Below are 21,420 nucleotides of genomic sequence, written 5' to 3'. Positions count from 1 at the left end.
CTTACTATCGTAAAGCTTTTCCTTCAACCAGGAACCACAAGACTCTTACACTCAAGTTGTTTCCATCAGGTGTGGGTATGAGGCCCCACCAAGGATGCCCTGGGCTGCCAGCTCCTCTAACAGGGATCCTTCGTGTTGAGCAGCACAGAGAGTCACCCTGGTGGGCTGCACAGCACGGGAACCCGGAGACGGACTACTTAGGATGGACGGTGCCCGGCAGTTCCAGATGCTGGACATGATGGGCGATGTTCCTCTAGGACAGACGGCTGGGCTTGTCCTGTCTGAACAAACTCCCTTCGTTCTGTACAGGAGACACTGGGACCCTAGGAAACTCCTTCCTGAGTCCAGGGTCAACTGGATTTTATAGAGTCTGAAGCCTAGATCACAACCAAATTGCATTGTTGCCCAAGGTTCAACTTTCTGACCCCGTGCCTGACCGGCCTGCTTCTGGGGACGAGAAGTCTAGTCCCCAGAGGCCAACGACACCTAGGAGAGTTGTCCTATATTCACTCCCTACCTCCCCCAAATCTCGGAGTTACAGGAACCACCCACTTCTAACTTAGGGGTAGACTTGCCAGGGCCCGAGTGCCTGTCATGGAGTCTTTTCTGCTTGTCATGGAATATTCTAGAGTCAGCCATTCCTTCCTCAGAGATAGCATCTTGGTCTTGAGTTAAAATTTCCAGCTCTCAAACCTTAAAGATTGGTCATTATGTTTCTTCAAGGTGACGGGAAACCACTTAAAATGACGATCTTCATAGGCTGCACAGGCGGTTTAGTTTTAGGACGTGATGTATGTGGTGAGACGGTAACTAACAGCCATAAATCCAACTGACAATAATCTGTGAATAAACTATACTGGTCATTCTCTGTAGTGGATCAGAAAGTGAATTTCATGTCATCCCTAAGACACATATACATATAGTCACACACTGTATACACGTTAATGCCTATATATTTGGGTATATGTACCTATGTGTGTGTATACATAGGTGGAGTGTACGTTTAAACAGTGTGAATAGCTAAGTCCAGGTGAGTGGCTGTGAATTACGTGGCTATAAACCTATCATTTTTATGGTAAATCACTGAAGTATTCTCTAGCAGTGATCATCGCTTTTTACATAATTTTATTATATTCTTTAAAGATAGCATTAGTATTAATTAAATAGACCCACAGGTAAAATGTGTATTGTGGGAGTATTTTTGACATCTCTGTTTATAAACTTGGCAGACATTAAGTTAGTACTTTCATTTGAATAAGCCCCCTCAACCACAACGTCAAATATCATCTAGAGGTAAAGCACTGTGGTCCTCCGTGCCCCACTTATAACTTAACATCACAGCATCTCGTAAGGGTAACTCTTAAATATAGGTGTGACTCTAGACCTTGACCGTGGTTTCCACACTGGTCTTTAGTTATGTCCAGGCTTTCTGTCCTTTACTCACCATTTCCCTCCATCGGTCTCCCCTGGCAACCACCTTTGGCGTCCTGAGCGCACCATTCGTAATAATCCAAAGTGACATGCAGATGTCACTCATGCGCCCTCACAGACTCTGTAGAAGGAGGTGCCCTGAGACCCTCTGCAGTGACACAGCCGGGTCGGGCCGGCCCGTCCCGTGAGGAGGGTGGATGGTCTCGTGGGGCAGCCGGCTAGGATCCCCCCACCGCCTTCTCTGCACAGCCAGGCCCGTGGCGCCCACGCGTGGCCTCTGAGTCTTGGTCTTTGAAGTGACAGAGATGACAGACTGAAGCTCCAGACACGACGTGAGCCGGGATGCGGTCCCACGGAGACGAGGCCAGACCGAATGGGCACTGCGTCACTCGGGTCACCATCAGGCACCGTCACCCTCCCTGCACTGCTGCTCCTGTCCGTCTGTAGCGGGACAGCCTCCATCTGACACATACTCCACCACCCTGTCCCCCGGGCAGGTAAGAGCAGCGTGCATCCTGCAGCCACCCAGAGACCAGCATCAACATCTCCCAACAAGTTAAAACAACCAACGTTTAAATGACTCTGAAACTTTAATTACAGATACTTTTCAACATTTGAAAGTGTGGATTTGCTCTCTTTTTGCATAAAGCTGTCAAGGTGGTTCCGTTACACCAGTGTCTTTTCCTGCACCCCTATCTCTTCTTTATTTCATCAAAGGTGTCTGGATCGCAGTCCCAAACCAACTCTGCACTGCATTCCAGGTTGGAAAACTCGGAGAGTGAAACAGGCTCAAAGGAGCAGAAGGCAACCGCAGTGAAGCAGCAGGAAAAGCTGAAGCTGCTATTTGCTTCTCCTCAGTTCCCCCCCGAAATGCAATAATCATGAAGAGGAAGAAAAGAAGATGGAGCGCTTACCCTGCTCCCTCTGCCAACACGCTCGCCTGAACCTCTCTGTGGTCTTAAAGTGCAATTATATGGTGAGGACGCCCAGGCCTGGGATCCGACTGGATGCAGTTCAAAGCCAAAACTTCAAACAGCTCATGACTCAGGCCAGGCGGGCGGGGGCCAGGCGGGGGAGGAGGACTGTTCTCAGCCGCTCAAGTGCATCCGAGGAAGAAGTGTCTTTTCTTTCTGTAAAGAAAATCTGTAAATTGTAAGGCATCCTGGTTTGGAAAAATCAAACTCTGTAAGCGCTTCTATCCAAGACTGTGCCAGGGCTGCAGAGTCCAAAGGCCAGCGAGCCCAGCCAGCAGCAGGGGACACGGGCCGCTCCCAGGTGCCCGGCTCCGGTGCTGATGCTGCCCGGAGTCCTCAGAGAAGTCCTCAGCCCTGGGCGCCGAGGAGGCACACTGGACCAAGGGCATCTGGTAGGATGTGGCTCTCTTCTCGGGTCTGTCTGGGCTGGAGCCGTCGCTGGGCCTCTGGCCGTTGAAGAGCAGGTAGCGGCCGCGGGCATCCTGCTCCATCTTGAAGATCTCGTATTCCGTGTGAGGTAGTTTGATGCCCAGTGCCACACAGCCATTGGTATGGGTCACGTCCTGCTGGACACCCACCTGCCAGGAGCCCTCGGCCCCGCACTCGTTCCCGTTGAAGACATTGAGGAGCGAGGCAGTGGCTGCGTCCATGGGGGTGACCTTCATGTGGTTCACTGCCAAGGACACAGGACAGCTCCGTGATTCAAGGATGCCGGGGGCACCAAGCCTCACAGGCTTCTGCGCTCAAACCCACCCTGCAGACCAACCCACCAGACCGTAGCCCACAGAAAAGACCCTCAGATGGAAAAGGTTCCATGTCTGGACGTGACCGGTGGCCACACCAAGCACCCTGAAGGCGCCACCAGGCAAAGTCCAGCCCATCTGGCAGTAAAGGCTGAGCCCAGACTACAACTGGCCAAGCCCGTTCCTGTGAAGACACTGCTCTTTGGGATGGACACAGTATTCAACGAAGACTGGCATTTGTTTTTACGAATAGGTTTTGAGGTTTTTAAATAGTTTTGGTGTCAAGACACCTATATTAGTGAGCAGTCTATACTGGCCCGTACATCAGGCAACTAAAATAAATTAGGTTGCAAGCAAGAAAAATCTGCTCCAATCTGCTCAAAGGAAATCCCAGCCCTTGTAGAGGACCGCTTCTGAGGCTCTCCCAGGGGCCCATATCCTGCGTACACGTGAGAGCTTTGGAGGGGACTGAGACCCAGACAGCTGTTCTCTGGGCGACAGCTACCAAAGGCCCATTGTCCCTAGCGCCAATCTTCCTCCCTAAGGTCGGGGGGAGGGCAGTAAAATGCCCCAGGGCTTATCTGGGTTGGCAGAAATACTTCATATTAAATGGACTGAATCACAGGATGCTATCCTGGGAGGGGTATCTAGGCCAACCCTCTTATTTGTCCATGACAGGGTTGACACCTTCCTAAAAAGATGCACAAGCTTAAAAAAAAGTCTAGAAATAGAGATCACAAGGCCCCCACCACCCCTTGCTCACAGCCTTGCAGCCTGGAGAATGTCACCCTTTACCTGCCTTACTTAGGTGATCACCAGGCACACCGCCCGCCCGCCTGCAAGCACGTGGCATCGTCTCAAGGGCACGACGGGCACACTCTGCGCACCTGGGCGTCACTAACGCCAGCTCCGAGGCTGCAGAGAACGATGCAGGCAGGCAGTCCACTCCCCAACATCCCTAGCAGAGAAGATGCCCTTTGCCCCTGGCTCCGCCTCCACAAACACGTCCCCAAACTGCTGCCGTGACCTCGGGGTATGGGGTGTGGAGCAGGAGCCCTACCTTTGAACACAAACTCCGTGCCGCCCATGACCCTGGCGGAGTGCACGCCGCGGCTGTAGCGACCCTTGGCGTAGATGGTGAAGGTGGGATGCTTGCACACGGGGTCGGAGTAGTGGTAGTAGTGCCCCTCCCAGGTGTGGTTGTTGTCGTGGAAGATGAAGTGGCGCGTGAGGAAGAGGACCTCGGGCCGCACCTCGCAGCGCTGGCTCACCCACTCGCCGTGCAGGCCCACCGTCAGGTCCGCCTTGGGGGGCAGCAGGGGCGGCCGGTGCTCGTCCGACCGGTGGATGATGCGGCAGGCAATGCAGGCGTGGTCGTGGTTCTGGAGCCAAAACACAAACACGGGGGGGAAAAAAGTCTCCATGAGAGCAGTGCGCATGCGCTGCGTTCGACGCGGCTCACGGCAGAGGCGCCGGCAGCCCCTCAGGCACCGCCACCAGTAACCTGGGTACCCCAGGGGCAACTGGAGCCACAGACCGGGTGTGTGTGCCTGCGTGTGCTCACAAGTACATAAGTGTGTTTGGCTAACAGTAGAGCCTTGCCTAAATATTTCAGTTGTGATCTGGACCCCCTTTAGAATCCTGTTACATTTTCAGACCACTTGTCCCGGACACTTGATTCCAAAAAGAAAGGCTGGCATCACCTCACCCCAAGTAGGATGGCTACTATCAGAACGAGCAAAAAATGACAGCATTGGCGGGGCCGTGGAGAAACTGGAACTCTCGTGCACTGCTGGTAGGAACGGAAAGGGGTGCAGCTGCTGTGGAAAAGGATCACCTTAGGACCCAGCAACCCCACTTCTGGTTTATACCCCAAAGAACTGAAATCAGGGTCTCAAAGAGGTATTTGTTCACCCACGTTCACAGCAGCACGATTTGCAATAACCTAAAAACGGAAACAACACAATGTACATCGATGGCTGAATGGATCATCAAAACGTGGTCTAGACACACACTGGACTATGGTTCAGCCTCACAAAAGGACGGGAATCCTGACACACACGTTGTTACAAGGATGAACCGTGAGGGCGTCATTCTGAGTGAAATAAGCCAGTCACAGAAGGACAAATTCTGTGCGATCCCACTTATAGGAGGGACCTCAAGTCATCAAATCCATGGAGACAGAAAGCAGAATAGAGTTACCAGGGGCTGGGGTGGGGAGTTCGTGGCCAGATGGAGATGAAGATCGTATGACAATGTGAATGTCCTTGATGTCACTGAACTGACACCTAAACATGGCTAAGATGGTAAATTTTATGTGACGCGTATTTTACAACTAGATTCTTCCATTAAAAATAATTATGAGACACAAAAGAAGAAAAAGGACAGTACTCCAGTCGCCGTGGGTGACACAGGGCACTGTGTAGTGAGGGCAGAGGTCCCCATGAAGGAGGCATGAAGGACACAGCCCCAAAGGAGGCAAGAGCAGAGGCCCGGAGAGGCCGTGGGCACTCCTGTCCCTACCTGCGTCTGCTGGCCTGAGGCCTGGATGGTTTATGGGCTCTGAATGCTTCCTGCTTTACAGCTTCACACCATCTAATCAGTGCAAGAGAGTGGCCGCCCCGTCTTTCGGGAGCGCCTCTCTGGCCGGGCCTGCTTAGAGCACCAACATGGACCTGGCACAAGGGCTGTCTAGGGTTGCCACTTAGAAAACCTCCTCCGAGTAGAGTAGGGGGGCCCGAGACTGTCAGCCACGTAGATGCTGTTTGCCTGGAGGGCTCGGGGCTCACACAAAAAGCCAGGTCTGGAGACACAGGAGCTAGCTCCTTGCCCAGACTGCCATCCGCTGTTGGACCCAAGTCACCGGAGGCCCATGCGCCAGGGCCGCCTCCGCAGATGGGGCATCTCCACTAGTGGGCATCTCCACTACTCCCCCTCCCACGCAGGTCTGTAAAGCCTCCTGGGCTGCCAGACACCAGCCACACTAGAGGCCCACGTGAATGTGCCCGGCGCTGTGGCAGGAGGGCGACACTGGCCCTGCCCCTGCCCGGGGCCCACCGTGCAGCAGCTCCTGGTCCAGCAGCTCCTGGCCTGTAGACAGGGACTGACAGGTGGCCACTCGGGCGGGCAGGCAGGCACTTGTTTTCTGGGCAGAAATCCAAACCTCCAGGCCTTTCCATCGCCGGCACTGACTGCATGCGGGGCTACAGCGGTTCTTTGGTTGAAGGCTGGGTTGCCTGGGAGAGTAGGTGAGAATTGCAGGGGGCCAGGGTTCCCCAGCCACCCCTTCCACACTCTCCTCCCAGGACAGCTCAGCGCCCGCGGACAGTCCCTGTGCTCATCAGCTGAGCCTGGAGTTGTTATTTACGGGAGAGGAGGTCTGTTCGGGGCCTGCGGACAATGAGATCAAACAGGCAGCACAGAGGCCTCGCTGTCCCGGGGCCCATGCGTCTGTGGGCCTACAGTTTCCTACCAAGGCCTCTGGGACACACGGGAGAAAGTGCCCTGCAGCCTGTGGTCAGCAGTGAGCCGTCTGCAAGCTACAGCAAGGAAACAGACAGGAAGGACACGTGTACACAGACCACGAGGCCTGCACTTAACTGCACAGAAAGAGATGGTTCTGGCCTTGGCAGGAGATCCCCGGGCCAGTGACTGCAGCTGGGGACCCTGGGCCTAAATACCATAAGAAATGAGGATTAGACTAAGGTGGGTCCCACTCGGGCTCCCAGAACCACCATGAGGAGAAGTTTCTCGGCATGCGGTTGCACGCGTGCATGGCACTCAGTGGGAAAACCAAACAAATGGCACGGCTCCTGCTATATGTGCCACTATCTTTCAAACGCATAACAGGGTGAAAAAGACACAAATTCAGCTAAAAAAAAGCATCACTGAATTCAGTAATTCTGCCACTATGTATTTTCTTGTAAACTACTAGGAAGTGAAGGTTCCAATTTTTTACCCCAAAAGGGGGTTTTTACTGAAAGTCTGGGATGGAAAGTTAATATGATTTCTGTGACATCATATTAACTCCCACACCCAGGAAGTAGCCCCTTCCTTAATGGCTAACAAGCGTTATCATGATCAGCACCTTGATCAAACTGTACCTGCTGCCCCTGCTCCCGTGCCCCAGCCCCACATGGTCTGTGTGAAACCAGCCCTGTACTCAGACTCAAGTCTCTGAGATTTCACAGACAGGACGGGGGAGGGGGAAATCTGGTGCCGGTACCTGTTAGCCAGCACACTGAGTGGTGCAGGAGACGGCCCTGGAAAGAGAGAGGAACCTCTGAGAACATACACCAGGCAGCTTCCAAAACACCCACGAGGAGTGATGGCTCAGCTACTCCACTGGGAGCTCGCCAGCTGGAAGCTTGCTGACTGCCCCCCCGCCCAACACTCGCTCACTGAGCAGATCCTACGCAGCCCACGTGCACTGCAGGTCCCTACACGCCGACCCAGCCTCCATCCCCTTCTTTCTGTTCCCCACCACTCGGTTCGCTATCTGTGATTTGGGAATTTAAAAACATCAGTTGTGACCACTTCTTTTCTGAACATTCCAGGAAGACACGAGCCTCAATCCCTGAAAAGATTTGTTTTCTCAAATACCAATATCATTCAGGAAGTGCCCAGAAAGCTTCTTAGATTGAGCAGGCGGGGCAGGAACAAGGGGTCTTAGTTCTTGCAAGAGCCACTGCTCAGATGACACCAGGGATCAACTGCTCTTCAGAAAAGGAACCGGCTCGGAGGGGAGGGGGCACCAACGTGGGGCCCAGGCTGTTCCATGCCCAACACGCTGGAGTTTGGTGTTTTTCTTTAAGAATGACAGGGCACGGGTCCTGAGCTCCGAGATGAGTATCTGGCTGGGCTGTGGTCCTTCAGGCGAGAGATGGTCCCGGCTGAAGGGTTTCTGGTCGGCAGCAGAGAAAGGCAGGCCGGGTAGTTTCAGGGAAGCTTGTCACCCATCGGTAGGGAAGGCGTGGGAGGAAGCTGCCCCTTGGGTATTGGTCTCACCAAATTCCTGAACTAGCTACTTTACTTCATTGTGGTCAGACGTACATAACATGAAACTTCCCATCTAAGTAATTCACACTGTCGTGCAGCCACCCCCACCATCATCTCCAGAACTTTTTCATCTTCCCCAACTGCAACTCGATCCCCATTAAATACAACTCTCCATCCCACCCCCCATCGCAGCCCTTGACAACCACCATCCTACTTCCTTTGTCTATGGATCTGACTACTAGAGGGCCCACATGTAAGTGGGATCATACAGTATTTGTCCTTCTTGTAACTGGCTTATTTCTCGTAACATAATGTCTTCAAGGTTCATCCATGTTGTAGCAGGTGTCAGAATTTCCCTCCTTTTTAAGGCTGAATAGTTTTCCACTGTATGGATGGACCACATTTCGTTTATGCATTCATCCGTCAATGGACACCTGGGTTGCTTTCACTTTTTGGCTATTGTGAATAATGCTGCCGTGAACATGGGTGTCCAATCTATGTGAGAACATGCTTTCAATTCTTTTGGGTATCTACCTAGAAGTGGAATTGCTAGATTATATGGTGATTCTGTGTTCAATATTTTTTGAGAACCTGCCATATTGTTTTCCACAGCAGCTGCACCATTGTACATTCTCACCAGCAAAGCACGACGGTTCCAATTTCTCTACACCCTCACCAGCAGTTGTTATTTTCTTTTTTTTTTTTTGATAACAGCCAACCTAATAAGTGTGATGTGCTACCTCACTGAAGTTTTGACTTGCATTTCCCTCATGATTAGAAATGCTGAGCATCTTTTCATGTGCTTATGGCCTATGTGTACATCTGCTTTGGAGAAATGTCTATTCAAGTCCTTTGCCCATCTTTTAATCGGGTTGCTTTTTGCTGTTGTCGAGTTGACTAGTTACCGTTTTAACCAACTCTCTGGCTGGCATTAAGGAACCAAAGATGTCATAAGTCAGTGTGGGAGGTTTGGCCTCTCTGGGGATGCTGTCAACAAGGGGACAGTTTCAGCCAAGGTTGGATAAAGGGAACACCTTTCTGTTTTGTGGACAGATTTTTTAAAAATCTGATTTGTGCTCTTAATTACCACTCTCTTTGGCTTGAATAAAACCCCAAAGACCTACAGGAACAACCATGGAGAAGCAGAAATTAAGGCCCAGATATCACACTGGCTCTAAAGTTTCTCTTTTCCAAGATGCTTTTCTCAAAGAGCGGCCATTCACAATGACGAAAGGGGAAGAGTTTTTCAACATGAAGAGTGATTTGTACCATGAAATCTCGTTTGCTTCATGAAGTTACTCTGTTTGGTCCATGCTATGATCCATGGGTCTCATCTGAGAAGCCGTCTTTCCCAGGCTCTCCCGTTAGGCTTCACATCGCTCCCTCCCTTGCATCTCAGATAGGCTATTTTAACGTCAGGGTTCCTGTGCACAAGAAGCTGAGGGCTAGAGCCGAGGGACCAGAACGTGTTCCTTGCTGCTCTTCTTTACACCAACTATAAAAAGCTTTCATTCCTGGGTGGGGGTGGGGAATCCCTATACCATTATTAATCTCTTAAGAAAGAAATCAAGCTTATTCTAAAACATCACATTTTATCAGTGAGATGTCCTAGGCAGAGGGGGGTTTTCCCACTGTGCTTCCTGATCCTGGCCCGGCCCTGGGAACAGTTAAATAGCACAGTTTGCATGTACAGGGCGTTTGATGCCGGGGAAGTTCAAGTACATCATCTCTTACGCTTCTCAGTCTCCCAAAGAGACCACAGTACACGTCACAGATGAGGCCACCGAAGCACAGAGAGAGAGAGAATGACAGGGCTCGGAGGGATCTGGGACAGAACTCGGCTGTGGGGCTTGCAGAGTGCTCCCTTCCGGCCCCAGGCTGCCCCTTAGGCTGGGGTCTGCAAGGAACACACGTCTCCCTACCGAGGGCTCTGGTCCCTTGAAAAGGTCCTCTCTGGCCGATGACTGACGCGGTTCTCTAGGCTTTGCCCTGTTCCCTGCCAACATTTATTTCTGGAGAGCTGGTTCGTCAGCATTTGCTGACAGATCCACTTGTTTCCCAGCATCTTCCCAGAATGGAAAATGTTACTTGACGTGATCTTGTCGTGAATAAGTCAACTAGAGAAGCAGCCTGCGTAAGACATTTCTTGGGCTAAATGTTCTGTTTGAGGAGGAGAAATGGGGATAGATGATGAAATGCCCCTTCCTAGAGTTCTGCTCCCCCGGGTCACGTTTCTCAGGAAGAAACCTCCACGGGTGGCCAAGGATGATGCTGAAAGCTGTCTTCCCGGGTGCCATTCACCACATGTGTGACTGAACTGCAGACGCCCTACGGTAGGGCTTTCTACACGGACATCCTTCCCGGCTCCTCTCCGTGACATGGCAGGTATTTGAGGCCAAGACCAGCGCCCTCCCGTTTTCCTACGTCCCACGACACCTAGGAGAATACAGTAGGTGTGATACAGGCTCATGGCTCAGGGGCTGATGGATGGTTAGAAAGTTGTCCTCGGATACGCAACAAGATGAACAGAGCAGCCAGCATTCATCACAACCGTGAGCGCTGCCCGTCTTGTGGGAGGGGCCTCTTGGGGTGCCTTTCAGAGCTGGGATCCTGGGATGTTGTGGACTCGGGCTCATTCTGACCTCCCAAAGGAGCCGTGATGATTCCCCTTTCAGAAGAAAGTAGGGGAAATGGCCGTGGCCACACAGGTTGGGTCTCTGTAACTTCAGCCTTGGGGCCACACCCGGAGGCTGGCAGTGTGTCTGGCCAGGCCGGCGCAGCCAATGCCACGTGCACACGGCAGCGCTCGGACCCCCTCAGCCTGGCCACCGCCTGCCAGGAGCAGGTGGCAGGCGTTGAGGACAGAAGGACTTAGCCTCACAAGGACTCTGCACAGCAACCCTGTAGCTGTGATGCAACCACCACAGAGGGGCCCGGGCTGGAAGGACGATGGAAAAGGGTAAGAGAGGCACGGCCGGTTCCACGGGGCCTGCATTTGGCTGCCAGGTCTTCTGCGAGCGGAACCGACAGAACACCGCTTCCTGGAGGGAAAAAGGAGCATCGGTGGGTGCCCGGGAGCAGCACTGCATTTTCTAGAAATGGGATTTCCGTGAAGCTTAGACTCTGAGATGTGAGCTCCCAAAGGCCTTTCCTGTAAATCACATAAAAGATCATTTCATCTCCACCTTGCCTGTACATACACACTTTGCACAGAGCCCAGAGCTCGATAAAAGGACCATAAGAAGGTGGTGACTATACAAATGACTATAAGAATGGTTTCAGAAGAAAATGCTGATTAAGTTTTACTTGTTTGTTTCTTCCCCCCCTATTAATTTAAACGTATTTAAAGAGTTGAAGGAGACTCATCTTCATAATCACACTGGCTGTAAAGGCAGCAGACCCCACGTTTGGCCCCCTTCTCCCCTGCCCTCTGCCCACAGTGGCCAATGCCCCGCACACAGGACTTGACCCAGACTCTCCCATGGTCGATTTCCTGCCGCCCAGGTGTTCACGCTGTCCTCTCAGCTTCTGGACTTTTAAGGGATGAAACGTTTACCACTTGCATTGTCCCTGACGACGACTTCCTGGTCTGCTGACTCCTTAAATAAAAATCTTGCACTCAGGAATCCAGAAAAATAATGAACCGTTTCTGCACTCACAGCAGAGGCCAGCAGCTGTGCAGCGTGGCAATCGTGTGACTCTTCATATCTCGACCCAAATAAAATGTCCACGTGAGCAAGCCTTTCGGAGGCCAGACCCCATCACCCGACCCCCATCGCCGGCTCTTTTTTCATCCTGCGGGCAGCGCGTGCGGCCTGGCAGTGAGCGCCCGGCCCTGGGGCAGGGTCACGGTGTTCTGTAGGGGGCATACTGATTGAACAGAAGGTGGGCTTCTGACACTGTCTCGGTCACGACTCCTTGAAGGCCCTGGTCCTCTACCGCCTCTTCTGACTACCGTCACCTCCGCAAAACCCTCTTCTCTTTGCCCTGCGCTGACAGAAAGAGCAGGGACAGCGATTCCGCCAGGAGCTTCTGGATCCTTCTACTCGTGCACCTGTGACACCCACGTACCCACCCCGCCGGGAGCCACACCAGCCACGTGCCTAAGGAGAGACCCCTTCCTGCTGCAGAGCTGCCTCCTGGAGCTGGGCGGAAACTCCGATGTCCACAGCCGCGTGGTCCAAAGTCCCTCAGATGTCACAGATGTCCCCATAAATCTGTATTTCTCACATGCTCTGAGGAGGCTAGGAAAGACAAGCTCCCTCAAAAACAAATGACTGTTCACAGTCCAGAGGCCTGCAGGGAACTTAGGAGAGAAAGCACACGAGTACCCCTGCTTCCTCCCAGCGGTCCGGCACCCCCAAAACACTCTGCTGTGTTTCCGCCTCCGACGGGCAGCCCCACCCGCTATCAGCGTTCCAGGCAGGCTCTCTCAGAAACGTGGCTTGGGGAGAGTGGTCTGGTTTGCAGGCAAGCCCTTTGATTTACGGCCCTGCGGCCTCATCAGTGCAGGGTTTTGGAAAAAGACCAATTCTGCTTGCTTGCAAGTATGATCCTGAGGCCCTGGCATTTCCAATGACCCCAGCAATCATTTGCTCTTAATTACTTTTGATTCTGCCAAGGAAAGAGGGCACCTGGCTAACCCTCCACCGCACAGGAATCCAGGCAGAGGGTAAGGGCTGCCCTGATGCTAAACTCGATCCGCGCAAAGCATCTTCTTTCAGGGTTATTTTAGGGGGTCCTGTTTTTTTTAACGAAGAGTAGCCAACTTCATCCTGAAAGAATCCTCCCAGCTCACCTGATTCTCTTCAAACATCATTTTTGTTTTGCCGAAGGGCTCTGAACCTCACAGCAAAGCTGTATAAAGCTTAGAAAATCAAGTTGATTTAAAATCTCTATTTTTCCATGGTGTCCCGTTTCCAGAGGGGCTGAGACTAGTCGTTTTAAACTCAATTTAGCATTTAAACTAATTTTCAGCCAGGTCTCTATGGACCGGCGATTAGGGAAGGTGAAGGGTTCAGAGCGGGGTGGCGAGGCCTGTGGTCTGTCCGGATGCGCCCCCAGCCCTCCTCCTTCCCGGGGGGCGGGTGGTCTGCAGGAGCCCAGCGGGCAGGCAGCACCTGGGGCTTTGGAACGGCGCCAGCGGCCAAGTCCACTGATCCCTTCTCCTAGCCGGCCTGGGGAGGGGTCTCAAAACTTCCTGACTGCTTTCTCACTGCAGGCCGGGATGCACACGCCAGGGACAACAGGAGAAGAACGGGTCCTTTCAGCTCCCAGAGCCACGCGGACCTGGGCCGGCTTTCGGGGGAGAGCACAGGCCAGGTCCTGGACGCCGGCCTGCGTCCGCCCAGCCTCTTCATCGGCTTCCTCTGTGGCCACAGCGTTCCTCCGAGCCTCAGAATCCTGCCTTTTTGGAATCTGTTTTGAGCGTGGTGATGGAGTTTGGGTAGTATAAGATCACAGCACAAGTCACAGCAGGGACAGAAACGTTCACGGTGACAAGTATCTTTCCCCCGGCCACACTGTCCCCCTCCTCTGAGGCCATCGCTGTTCCACTGCAGAAACACTGGCTCCTGGTTCAGCTTACCTTCTTCTTCTATTACTAGCTTTACACATGGCACCACACTGTTCATGCTATTCTGTACCTTCCTTTAAAACAAAAAAGCTTAACAGTGTGTCCTGGATAATCTCCAAGATCCAAGGTTCTTTCCACCCTTAATATTTCTTGAATGAGGGATTGTGGCCTAGGGTTTAAAGAGTTTACTTCTTAAGAATCTGGGGAGACGGTCCCACAACTGCCCATGCAGAGGAGGGAAGAGAAAATGGGAGTGAGAGGAGTGGCAGAGACGGAGGTAAGGCAAGAAAGGTGGTTGTGGGTACTCCTTTCTTTTCCAGGCCTAAGGAGAGCTCAAGAGATCAAAGAGCCCACGTGGGCATCCGCAGGTGAGGAAACGGAGTCTGGACCCGACAACGTGCACCAACAGCCCAAGGTCAGGTTCAGAGTGGTAGCCAGTCGGTCCAGGCTGTCTGCTGCTTCCTCTGGGCAGGGGGCCTCCATCCAGCCTCCTCTCTCCTTCCTGGGCCCTGGCCACCCTACTCACCAGCATCCTCGCTGGAAGGTGAGCAGGGATGAAGGCTCTGCTCCTGGGAGGATCCTCCCACAGGCTCCGGCCAGGCTGGGTCAGGGCTCTGGCTCCCATGGGGTTTCTGGATGAGCTGCAGACCGTTTTCACTCACGACACCCTTACTCCCGGAGATAATGTGAATGTTGGCTCGACTGTGCTCATAGAAAGCCAGATGCATGTCTGAAAATCCCGTTCCCGCTGCCACCTGACACCAGGAGTTTGCAGAGAAGCGTCGTTAAGCTGCAGCGTCTGGATAAGGCGGCCACCTGCGAAGGTCCCTCGACGGTTCCTCCGTCTCCCAGAAGCCGGGCCCTCGCCCTGGCGGTCCCTAGGCAGAGTCCCATCTCGGTGCCTCTGCATCGGCTGTGGAGCAGGCAGAGCCCACTGCCCGCCCCCTCTCTGTGAGGACGCCTGGGGTCCCCGGGGCAGGAGGGCCGCCCTCTCCCTCGCAGCCCCGCCTCACCTGGCGCCTCTAGAACGCGCAGGGCACAGCACAGCGGACCTGGCCGGGGTCTGCGCGGAGCCCAGCGTCCCCTCGGCACGGGGAGGGGATGTCCCTGAGATGCGCAATCAGAGGAAGCCTCCCTGCCCGCTCGGCCTCCTGGCAGACGCCCCACAGTCATCATAAAGGCAACTTTCACGACACAAGCTCGCGGTAACAGACAGAAAGAAGACAACCGAGTGGTCCGGCGGGGGCAGTACCAGCAGGACCCTCACCAGGCATGAGCGCGCTCCAAGGACTGAGAAGAAAACAGATGCTTTAAAAACAAATAAACCACCAAACAAAAGTTGGACAAGCCCTGCAACTGGAGAGTTGCTGTTCTAGACAGGAGTCCAGAAAAGCCGGTCTGATGGTGGGCCGGTCTGATGGTGGGAGAAAGCCGCTGCCCCTCAGGCCCCCTTCCTGCCTCCCCAGCTTCTGCGGTGGTAATGACCCTGTTACGTGCAGACACGGACTCTGAGCCCGTGGGAAGGAAATGCCTGGAGAATTCCAAGTGTAATTACAGGGACTATCATTTAAGAAAAGAACATTAGAAGGTTTTAATTGTTTCCTGCCCCCTCCATCCTCCCCTCGGGTCACAGTGATTTCTCACTTAGTCCAATGGGAAGAGTGTGGGATTTGGGGAAATAGTCCAGTGGGGTCTGGGGAAAGGTTTGGGTGCAAGTTCCAGCCCTGAAACTCACCAACCAGTGACCTTGGGCAGGAGACCACCCCTCGCACCTCAGCTGCCCCCTCTTCTGCTAAGAGGTGGTCGTCACTGCCTCACAGAGTCGTTGTGGAGACGGAACAGGAGGTTCTAAGGGTCCACAGCCCCAGGCCAGCAGCACTGTCCCTGCCCCCGGCCCCAGGGCCAGGATCCCTGCTGGGCATCTTCCCAGGTAGGTTAGAACATCTCCATGTTTCCTGCAAGCTTTCCTCTTAGACTCACAGAAGTTCCCAGAGGGTCAGGGCAGAAGGGAGCCTTAGGAATTTTCGAGGACGACCACCAAGGCTGTTCTGCATCACCAGTCCTAGGACCACGACCCTCATCAAATAGGAAAACCGAGGCCCCATCACAGAGCAAGGCGGTGGCCCACCCAGGCCTCCTGACTGGGCTACGTGTCCCCCCACCCAACCTGCAGCCCTCCCGCCCCCGTCCCCCCCCAACAGCCCCTCCATGATGCAGAGCCCCGCCCCACCAGGGGCTATGCAGGGTGGTGAGGGGTACCTTGGCATTCTGCAGCGGGGGCTGGTAGCTGGACGGCCTGTAGAACATCCTCTGGGAGGCGTCAGTGTGGATGTCACCCAGGAAGAGCTCCTCCACCAGGCGGTCCAGGTTGTGCTGCAGGTACTGCTTCTCCACGCGGACCAGCTGCAGCTCGTGCATGGCAAAGTTCACGGCCCGGGTGCACTCGCGGCCGCCCTCCTCCCGCCACAGGTCATAGGGCACGTCCTGCACCCAGGGACCCCCAGCGGGCATGAAGCCAGGGCACGTGCGGTTGACCAGCTGGCCGAGCCGCTCCGCCACAGCCTCTGAGTGGCACACGACCTGCACGCGGTGCAGCTGGTAGTCAGCCTCGGTGCCGCCACGGATGATCCAGGAGGCCTGGCGCAGGCGGATCTTGCCGCGGACCACCAGTGTGTAGGTGGGGCTGGTGCAGCGGTTGCCGCCGTAGTAGAACTGGTAGGCCTTGAACGTGTTGTTGTGGTAGAACCGGTAGGACCTGGTGATGAACTCGGGGCCCGACCGCACCTCACAGCTGCAGAAAAGGGGGAGGAAGACGCCTGTGAGCCCAAAGCCACGAGGAGGAGGCTCATCACAGTGCCAGGAGATCACGGTAACGATAACAGGATGGTACTCCGGGCAGTTCAAGGAACCCGCACAGCAACCTATGAGCTGGGGGATGGGGGGTATTATTATTATTATTTACATCCCAAGGATCATTTTATTCTCTATTTTTTTTGTTGTTGAAGTATAGTTGACTTGCAATGTTTCAGGTATATAGCAGAATGATTCAGTTTTGTTCTTTTTCAGAGTCTTTTCCATTATAGGTTATTACAAGATATTGAGTATAGTTCCCTGTGCCATAAGGGTGGGTATTATTACTGTCCTGTTTTACAGATAGGGAAACTGAGGCATAAGAGCTGGGGCAATGTGTCCAAGGTCCCCTCACCAGCCAGCACTGGAGCCAGATGTGAGCCCGGGGGAGCCTGGCCCAGCACCCGTGCTCCCGGTCACTCTACACCGGGGTTGTCCTCCTTTCACTTTATGGACAAGACAGAAGGGCAGGAACCTGCCGTCCTCAGCACCCCCCTTGGCCTCACTCCCAGGCGGGAAGGAGGAAGGAGGGTGCGGGGCTGGCCTAGGAAAGATGCTCCCTGTGTTGTCAGAGATGTTGATTTCCTGACCACTTCCATCATCTGGACCGTGTCCACAGCAGCCAGGTGCCAGGTGTCTGCTGTCCTGGAATGGAATCTAGTCTCAGGGAGGCACCCCTTGGAGGCCACTGGAAATTCATCTCTTACCCCGTCCAGTCAAAATTAGTTTTCCCTCTAGCAGAAAATAAAGAGGCAGGTAGGGCTCCTTCGGTTGTGCTGCCGACAGTGGCAGAATGTTTTCTTTTTTTTTTTAATATTAATATATTTTAAAAATATTATTTATTTATTTATTTTTGGTTGCATTGGGTATTCGTTGTTGCACGCGGGCTTTCTCTAGTTGCGGCGAGCGGGGGCTACTCTTTGTCGCGGTGCGCCGGCTTCTCATTGCAGTGGCTTCCCTTGTTGCGGAGCACAGGCTCTAGGAGTGCAGGCTTCAGTAGTTGTGGCACGTGGGCTCAGCAGTTGTGGCTTGTGGGCTCTAGAGTGCAGGCTCAGTAGTTGTGGCGCATGGGCTTAGTTGCTCCGCGGCATGTGGGATCTTCCCGGACCAGGGATCGAACCTGTATTCCCTGCATTGGCAGGCAGATTCTTAACCACTGTGCCACCAGGGAAGTCTGCAAAATGTTTTCTGCTGTGGCATCAGGTAAAGGCTGGATGCCTAGGCCAGAAACACCTGGATGGGACCTTCCTCATCTGGTCTAACTGTAATCAATTTTTACAACTGCAGCACGGCCCACATCAGGAAATGAGGGGGTTTCCTTCCTTGCATTGGGCAAAGAATCTGTCCACTCATCGCCTTTAATCAGATCCTAGTCTCAGTGACATTGAGACTTCAGTCTTATCAGTCTTGGCCGTATAACCCTGCTTGTGTCTATTATTTATATATAAACTTATTAGATACAGTAGTTCTGGTTTGAGCTGAGTGGCGAAATCAAGCAGTGGGACTGAAATCCCAAAGGCCAGTGGTTCTCAAAACTACTATTAGTTTACAAACTGATGAATGGGTCACTTAGAAGTGGGTACCATGAGCTTAGTAAAGACTGTCACCTGCCGCAGATACCGCCAGACAGCAGCCAGAGGTGCTCTGGGCATCCGTCTCTGTGACAGGAGGGAGAGGAAGCCCATGTTCCTTCCCAGGGACAGAGGAGTCCTTCCGTGGGAGCAGCGATTCATGTCTGCTGCCGTTCAGACAGGAGGATCGCCGACTTCTAACACTTCATCTCAGCTTGAGGATCTGTTGATTTGGTCCCAAGCTCAAGCCCACCCACTTCTCCATCGCCCCATCCCCGACGCCCCTCACCCAGGCCTTGGTCATCTCCAGCTGGGACTGTTGAGTCTTTTAATTGGTCATCCCCAAGTTGAAACAATTTGGGACCTGGGACCCTTTTGCTGCAGTGCTTGTACCTGGACACTCGTCTCCTCGGGCAACAAAATACAAAGAAACTATAAGAGACTAAAAATAACTGCGCACATGCTCAGTTGGGGCAAATTATGGATAACAAGATACAAAGAGACCAAAAAGCCAACTGCCACTTCTGAAGAGTGAGGAGCAAAGCAGGGTACTGCACCTGCCCCCTGCACTCAACAACACCAAGGGTGGGCAGACCGCCTGAGCCACGCCTCCAGCCCCACCCCTGGAACTGCCCCTATCCTCACCCCATACAAGGAACCAGCTCGCCCTTCCTTGGGAAGCAAGCAAGGGAACCTGTTGTTTGTTCTTGCTCCCCCTTGCTGCACCAGGGGCCCCAATAAAGCCTGGCCTGAATTTCTTGTCTGGCCTCTTATCAATTTCTATGGATTAAGGAGGCCAAGAACCCTGGTTGTCCCCAAGTCACTCTTCCCACCACCCACTTGCAGCCAGAGCGCCCTTCAGTCATGCTGAATCAGGTTTGAGCACAGCCCTTGCTGAAATCTCTTCAATGACGTCCCAGTTCTCTTAGATTAAAAGCCAAACTGAAGAGACAAGGCGTGCAGGGGGCCCTGGGGGCTGGCCCCGCCTCCTCCTTGACCTGCCTGGGGCTGTTCCCCACCCCCAGAACAAGGGCTCCTGTCCGTGCTTCTCCGGTCCAGCCTCTGCTAGTCCTCCCACAGGGAAAGCTCTTCCCTGGTCTTGCACAGCCAAGGACATCTCAGCTCAAGTGTCCTCTTCTTGGTAGCCCTTCCTACCCCACCCTGTCCTAAAATAGGGGCCCTGGTATTCTCCTTGAGCACCTGTTGTTTCTTCCCTCTTCGTAACACTTCTTTGTGTATTTGTAAAATTCCCGAAGACAGGGGCCATGTCTGTTTGGTTCGCTGCTATACACACAAAATCTAGAACAGTGCTCACGTGCGGTAAATATTTGTGAGCTCCAGAAATATTTGTTGAACAAAATGATAAATTATTTAAAAGTACGTCGCGTTAAGATTGTTTGTGCCAATACTGACCATGCAGTTATTTTGAGAAACCCCATTTTTCGGAAAAAACCAAAAACCAAAAACCGCTAGGTCTTCCTCGTAAGATTTCTTTTTTGTCTTCTCTGGATGCCTGTGATCCCTCCCCAAGGTACCTGGAGGAGTGGTCTGCACAGAAGTGATCAGATCCCACCGTTAGCCTTGAGAATTTGCAACAATTTAATGCGCAGGAAAGAGATTGCAGGTCTGCCTCTGGGCTATTTTTAAAAGCTCTAATGGAAGATAAGCAAGAACTCAAACTGGGATAAATCTCAGCTCCACAGCCTGGAAAAGAAGCCAAGAGCTGCACCCTGGCTGGTTGAGGTAGCATGGGTACCTTTTAACTTACTCTCAGACCCTGAAGCTGTATATTAAATTACCGGAATACGGCTAGAATATTTAGACCATCAGAAGCTTGCAAGTCGTGTTTCAGGGTTGGTGAAACACAGACTCCTAATTTCACTTGCTAATGGTTTCTTTTCATACAGGAGTGGTCCTACGGGGTTCAATAAACAAGGACATATTCACTCCCATGTGGGATACAGTGGTACCGTATCACCGCTGCTGAGGCTAAGATTTCAACAGGACTGAGCTCTGTTTCTTCACCAACCCGAGTTTCAAAGCGTCGCTTGGCTGTGAGTTAGAACTCAGACAACCCCAGAATCACTGTAAATTCTAGAAAGTCTCTGTGCACCTGAGAAACCCTAAGAAGGCTCTGCATAGCAGTGCGCTCTCCAGGACCTCCCGGGACCCCCGCCCCAGCCTCTTACCCGGTAGACACCCAGTGGCCCTCGATGGCAGGCGGCATCTGCACAGTGATCCTGGCACCATTGTGGAGATGTTTGAGCATGTGGTGACACTGGGATTCCTTGAAAGCCCTCCAGGCACTTTTCTCCAAGGACCTAGGGTGGGACCTGCTGTCCGGATGAAGGAGGGCAGAGCCCTCTCCCAGCCCTGAAACAGATACATGCAAGGCAGGTGTCAGGGGAGCTGCAGAGACGTGAGGCCAGCTGAGGAGCTGTCCCCGAGGCGGGGACATCCCACAGGTGAGAAATGCCAGGTTTTATCACTGTCTTTGCTCGCCTAGAATTCACATTCTACAGTGTCCCAGGAGATCCTCTCCCAGGTGAGAAAACTGGGATCTGTGGAGATAACGAATGTGATTTGCATGAGGTCGCTTGGCGAGCTCCTGGCAAAGCCTGAGCTCAAACCCAGGTCCATGAAACTGCAAACAAGGCCGTGCATCCCACGAGCAGCTGAGCAGGGCTGCAGGGGACAGAACTGTGTGCTCCAGAGTCATCAAGGCTGGAGATGGGGCTGAGGGGACAGGTAGAAAAGGTAGTCAGGAAGGGTGGTCAGGTGCAGTGACACACAGACAGGAAGGCAGAGAGCCAGCAGCTTCAGTGAAGGGTGAATGGAGACGGGGAGAAAGGCCCAGGGAACAGCTAGGAGGTGCCCCACAGTGGGGACTCCCTTCTGCCCGCACCACCTCATGCACCTCGGGGTCTCTCAATCCCCAAACGGACGCCCTCTAGAGGGGGTGCAAGTCCTACGCCCGCCCTATAAGGGCTCAGGTGTGGCATTTCCCCCAGTGATCTTCCAAGGCTGCCCCTTAGAGTTGGTGACAAACAAACACATGTTACAGGGTTGATTGCACATCTGTATTTTCCACGGCTAAAGGGACACTAGGACTAAGTTTATCTTCACGTCGTCAGGGTTGGCCAAAATTTACACATGCAAAAGTACCACCAGCCTCGTGTGCAGGAAAAGGCAAGGAAAACAGATGGAGTTATCATCTGAACGCCCACTGTTTCCTCTGAGATTCACTCCTGAAGTGACTCACAATCTGATAGGTCTTT

At 53.2% G+C, this 21,420-nt stretch overlaps 1 protein-coding gene across 2 annotated transcripts in view; it reads right to left on the bottom strand.

The window, feature by feature from the left end:
* Positions 1–936: 936 nt before the first annotated feature.
* APCDD1 (APC down-regulated 1) overlaps positions 937–21,420 on the bottom strand; it is a gene marked incomplete at its 5' end in the record, with an annotated part of 31,362 nt that continues 10,878 nt past the window's right edge. Inside the window, 4 exons of one of the 2 annotated variants that reach the window (XM_082852496.1) lie at positions 937–3,078; positions 4,209–4,530; positions 15,981–16,512; positions 20,332–20,515. In XM_082852496.1, the coding sequence (XP_082708622.1) occupies positions 2,627–3,078; positions 4,209–4,530; positions 15,981–16,512; positions 20,332–20,515 (1,490 nt within the window). In that variant the 3' untranslated portion in view covers positions 937–2,626. Of the gene's footprint in view, positions 3,079–4,208; positions 4,531–15,980; positions 16,513–20,331; positions 20,601–21,420 lie in introns of those variants that run through there. The other variant, XM_082852495.1, reaches the window with a different exon arrangement.

The sequence above is a fragment of the Leucopleurus acutus genome (assembly GCF_964270905.1).
Source record: "Leucopleurus acutus genome assembly, chromosome: 13".
Taxonomy (NCBI): domain Eukaryota; kingdom Metazoa; phylum Chordata; class Mammalia; order Artiodactyla; family Delphinidae; genus Leucopleurus; species Leucopleurus acutus.
This window is presented reverse-complemented; position numbering and strand designations above follow the sequence as displayed.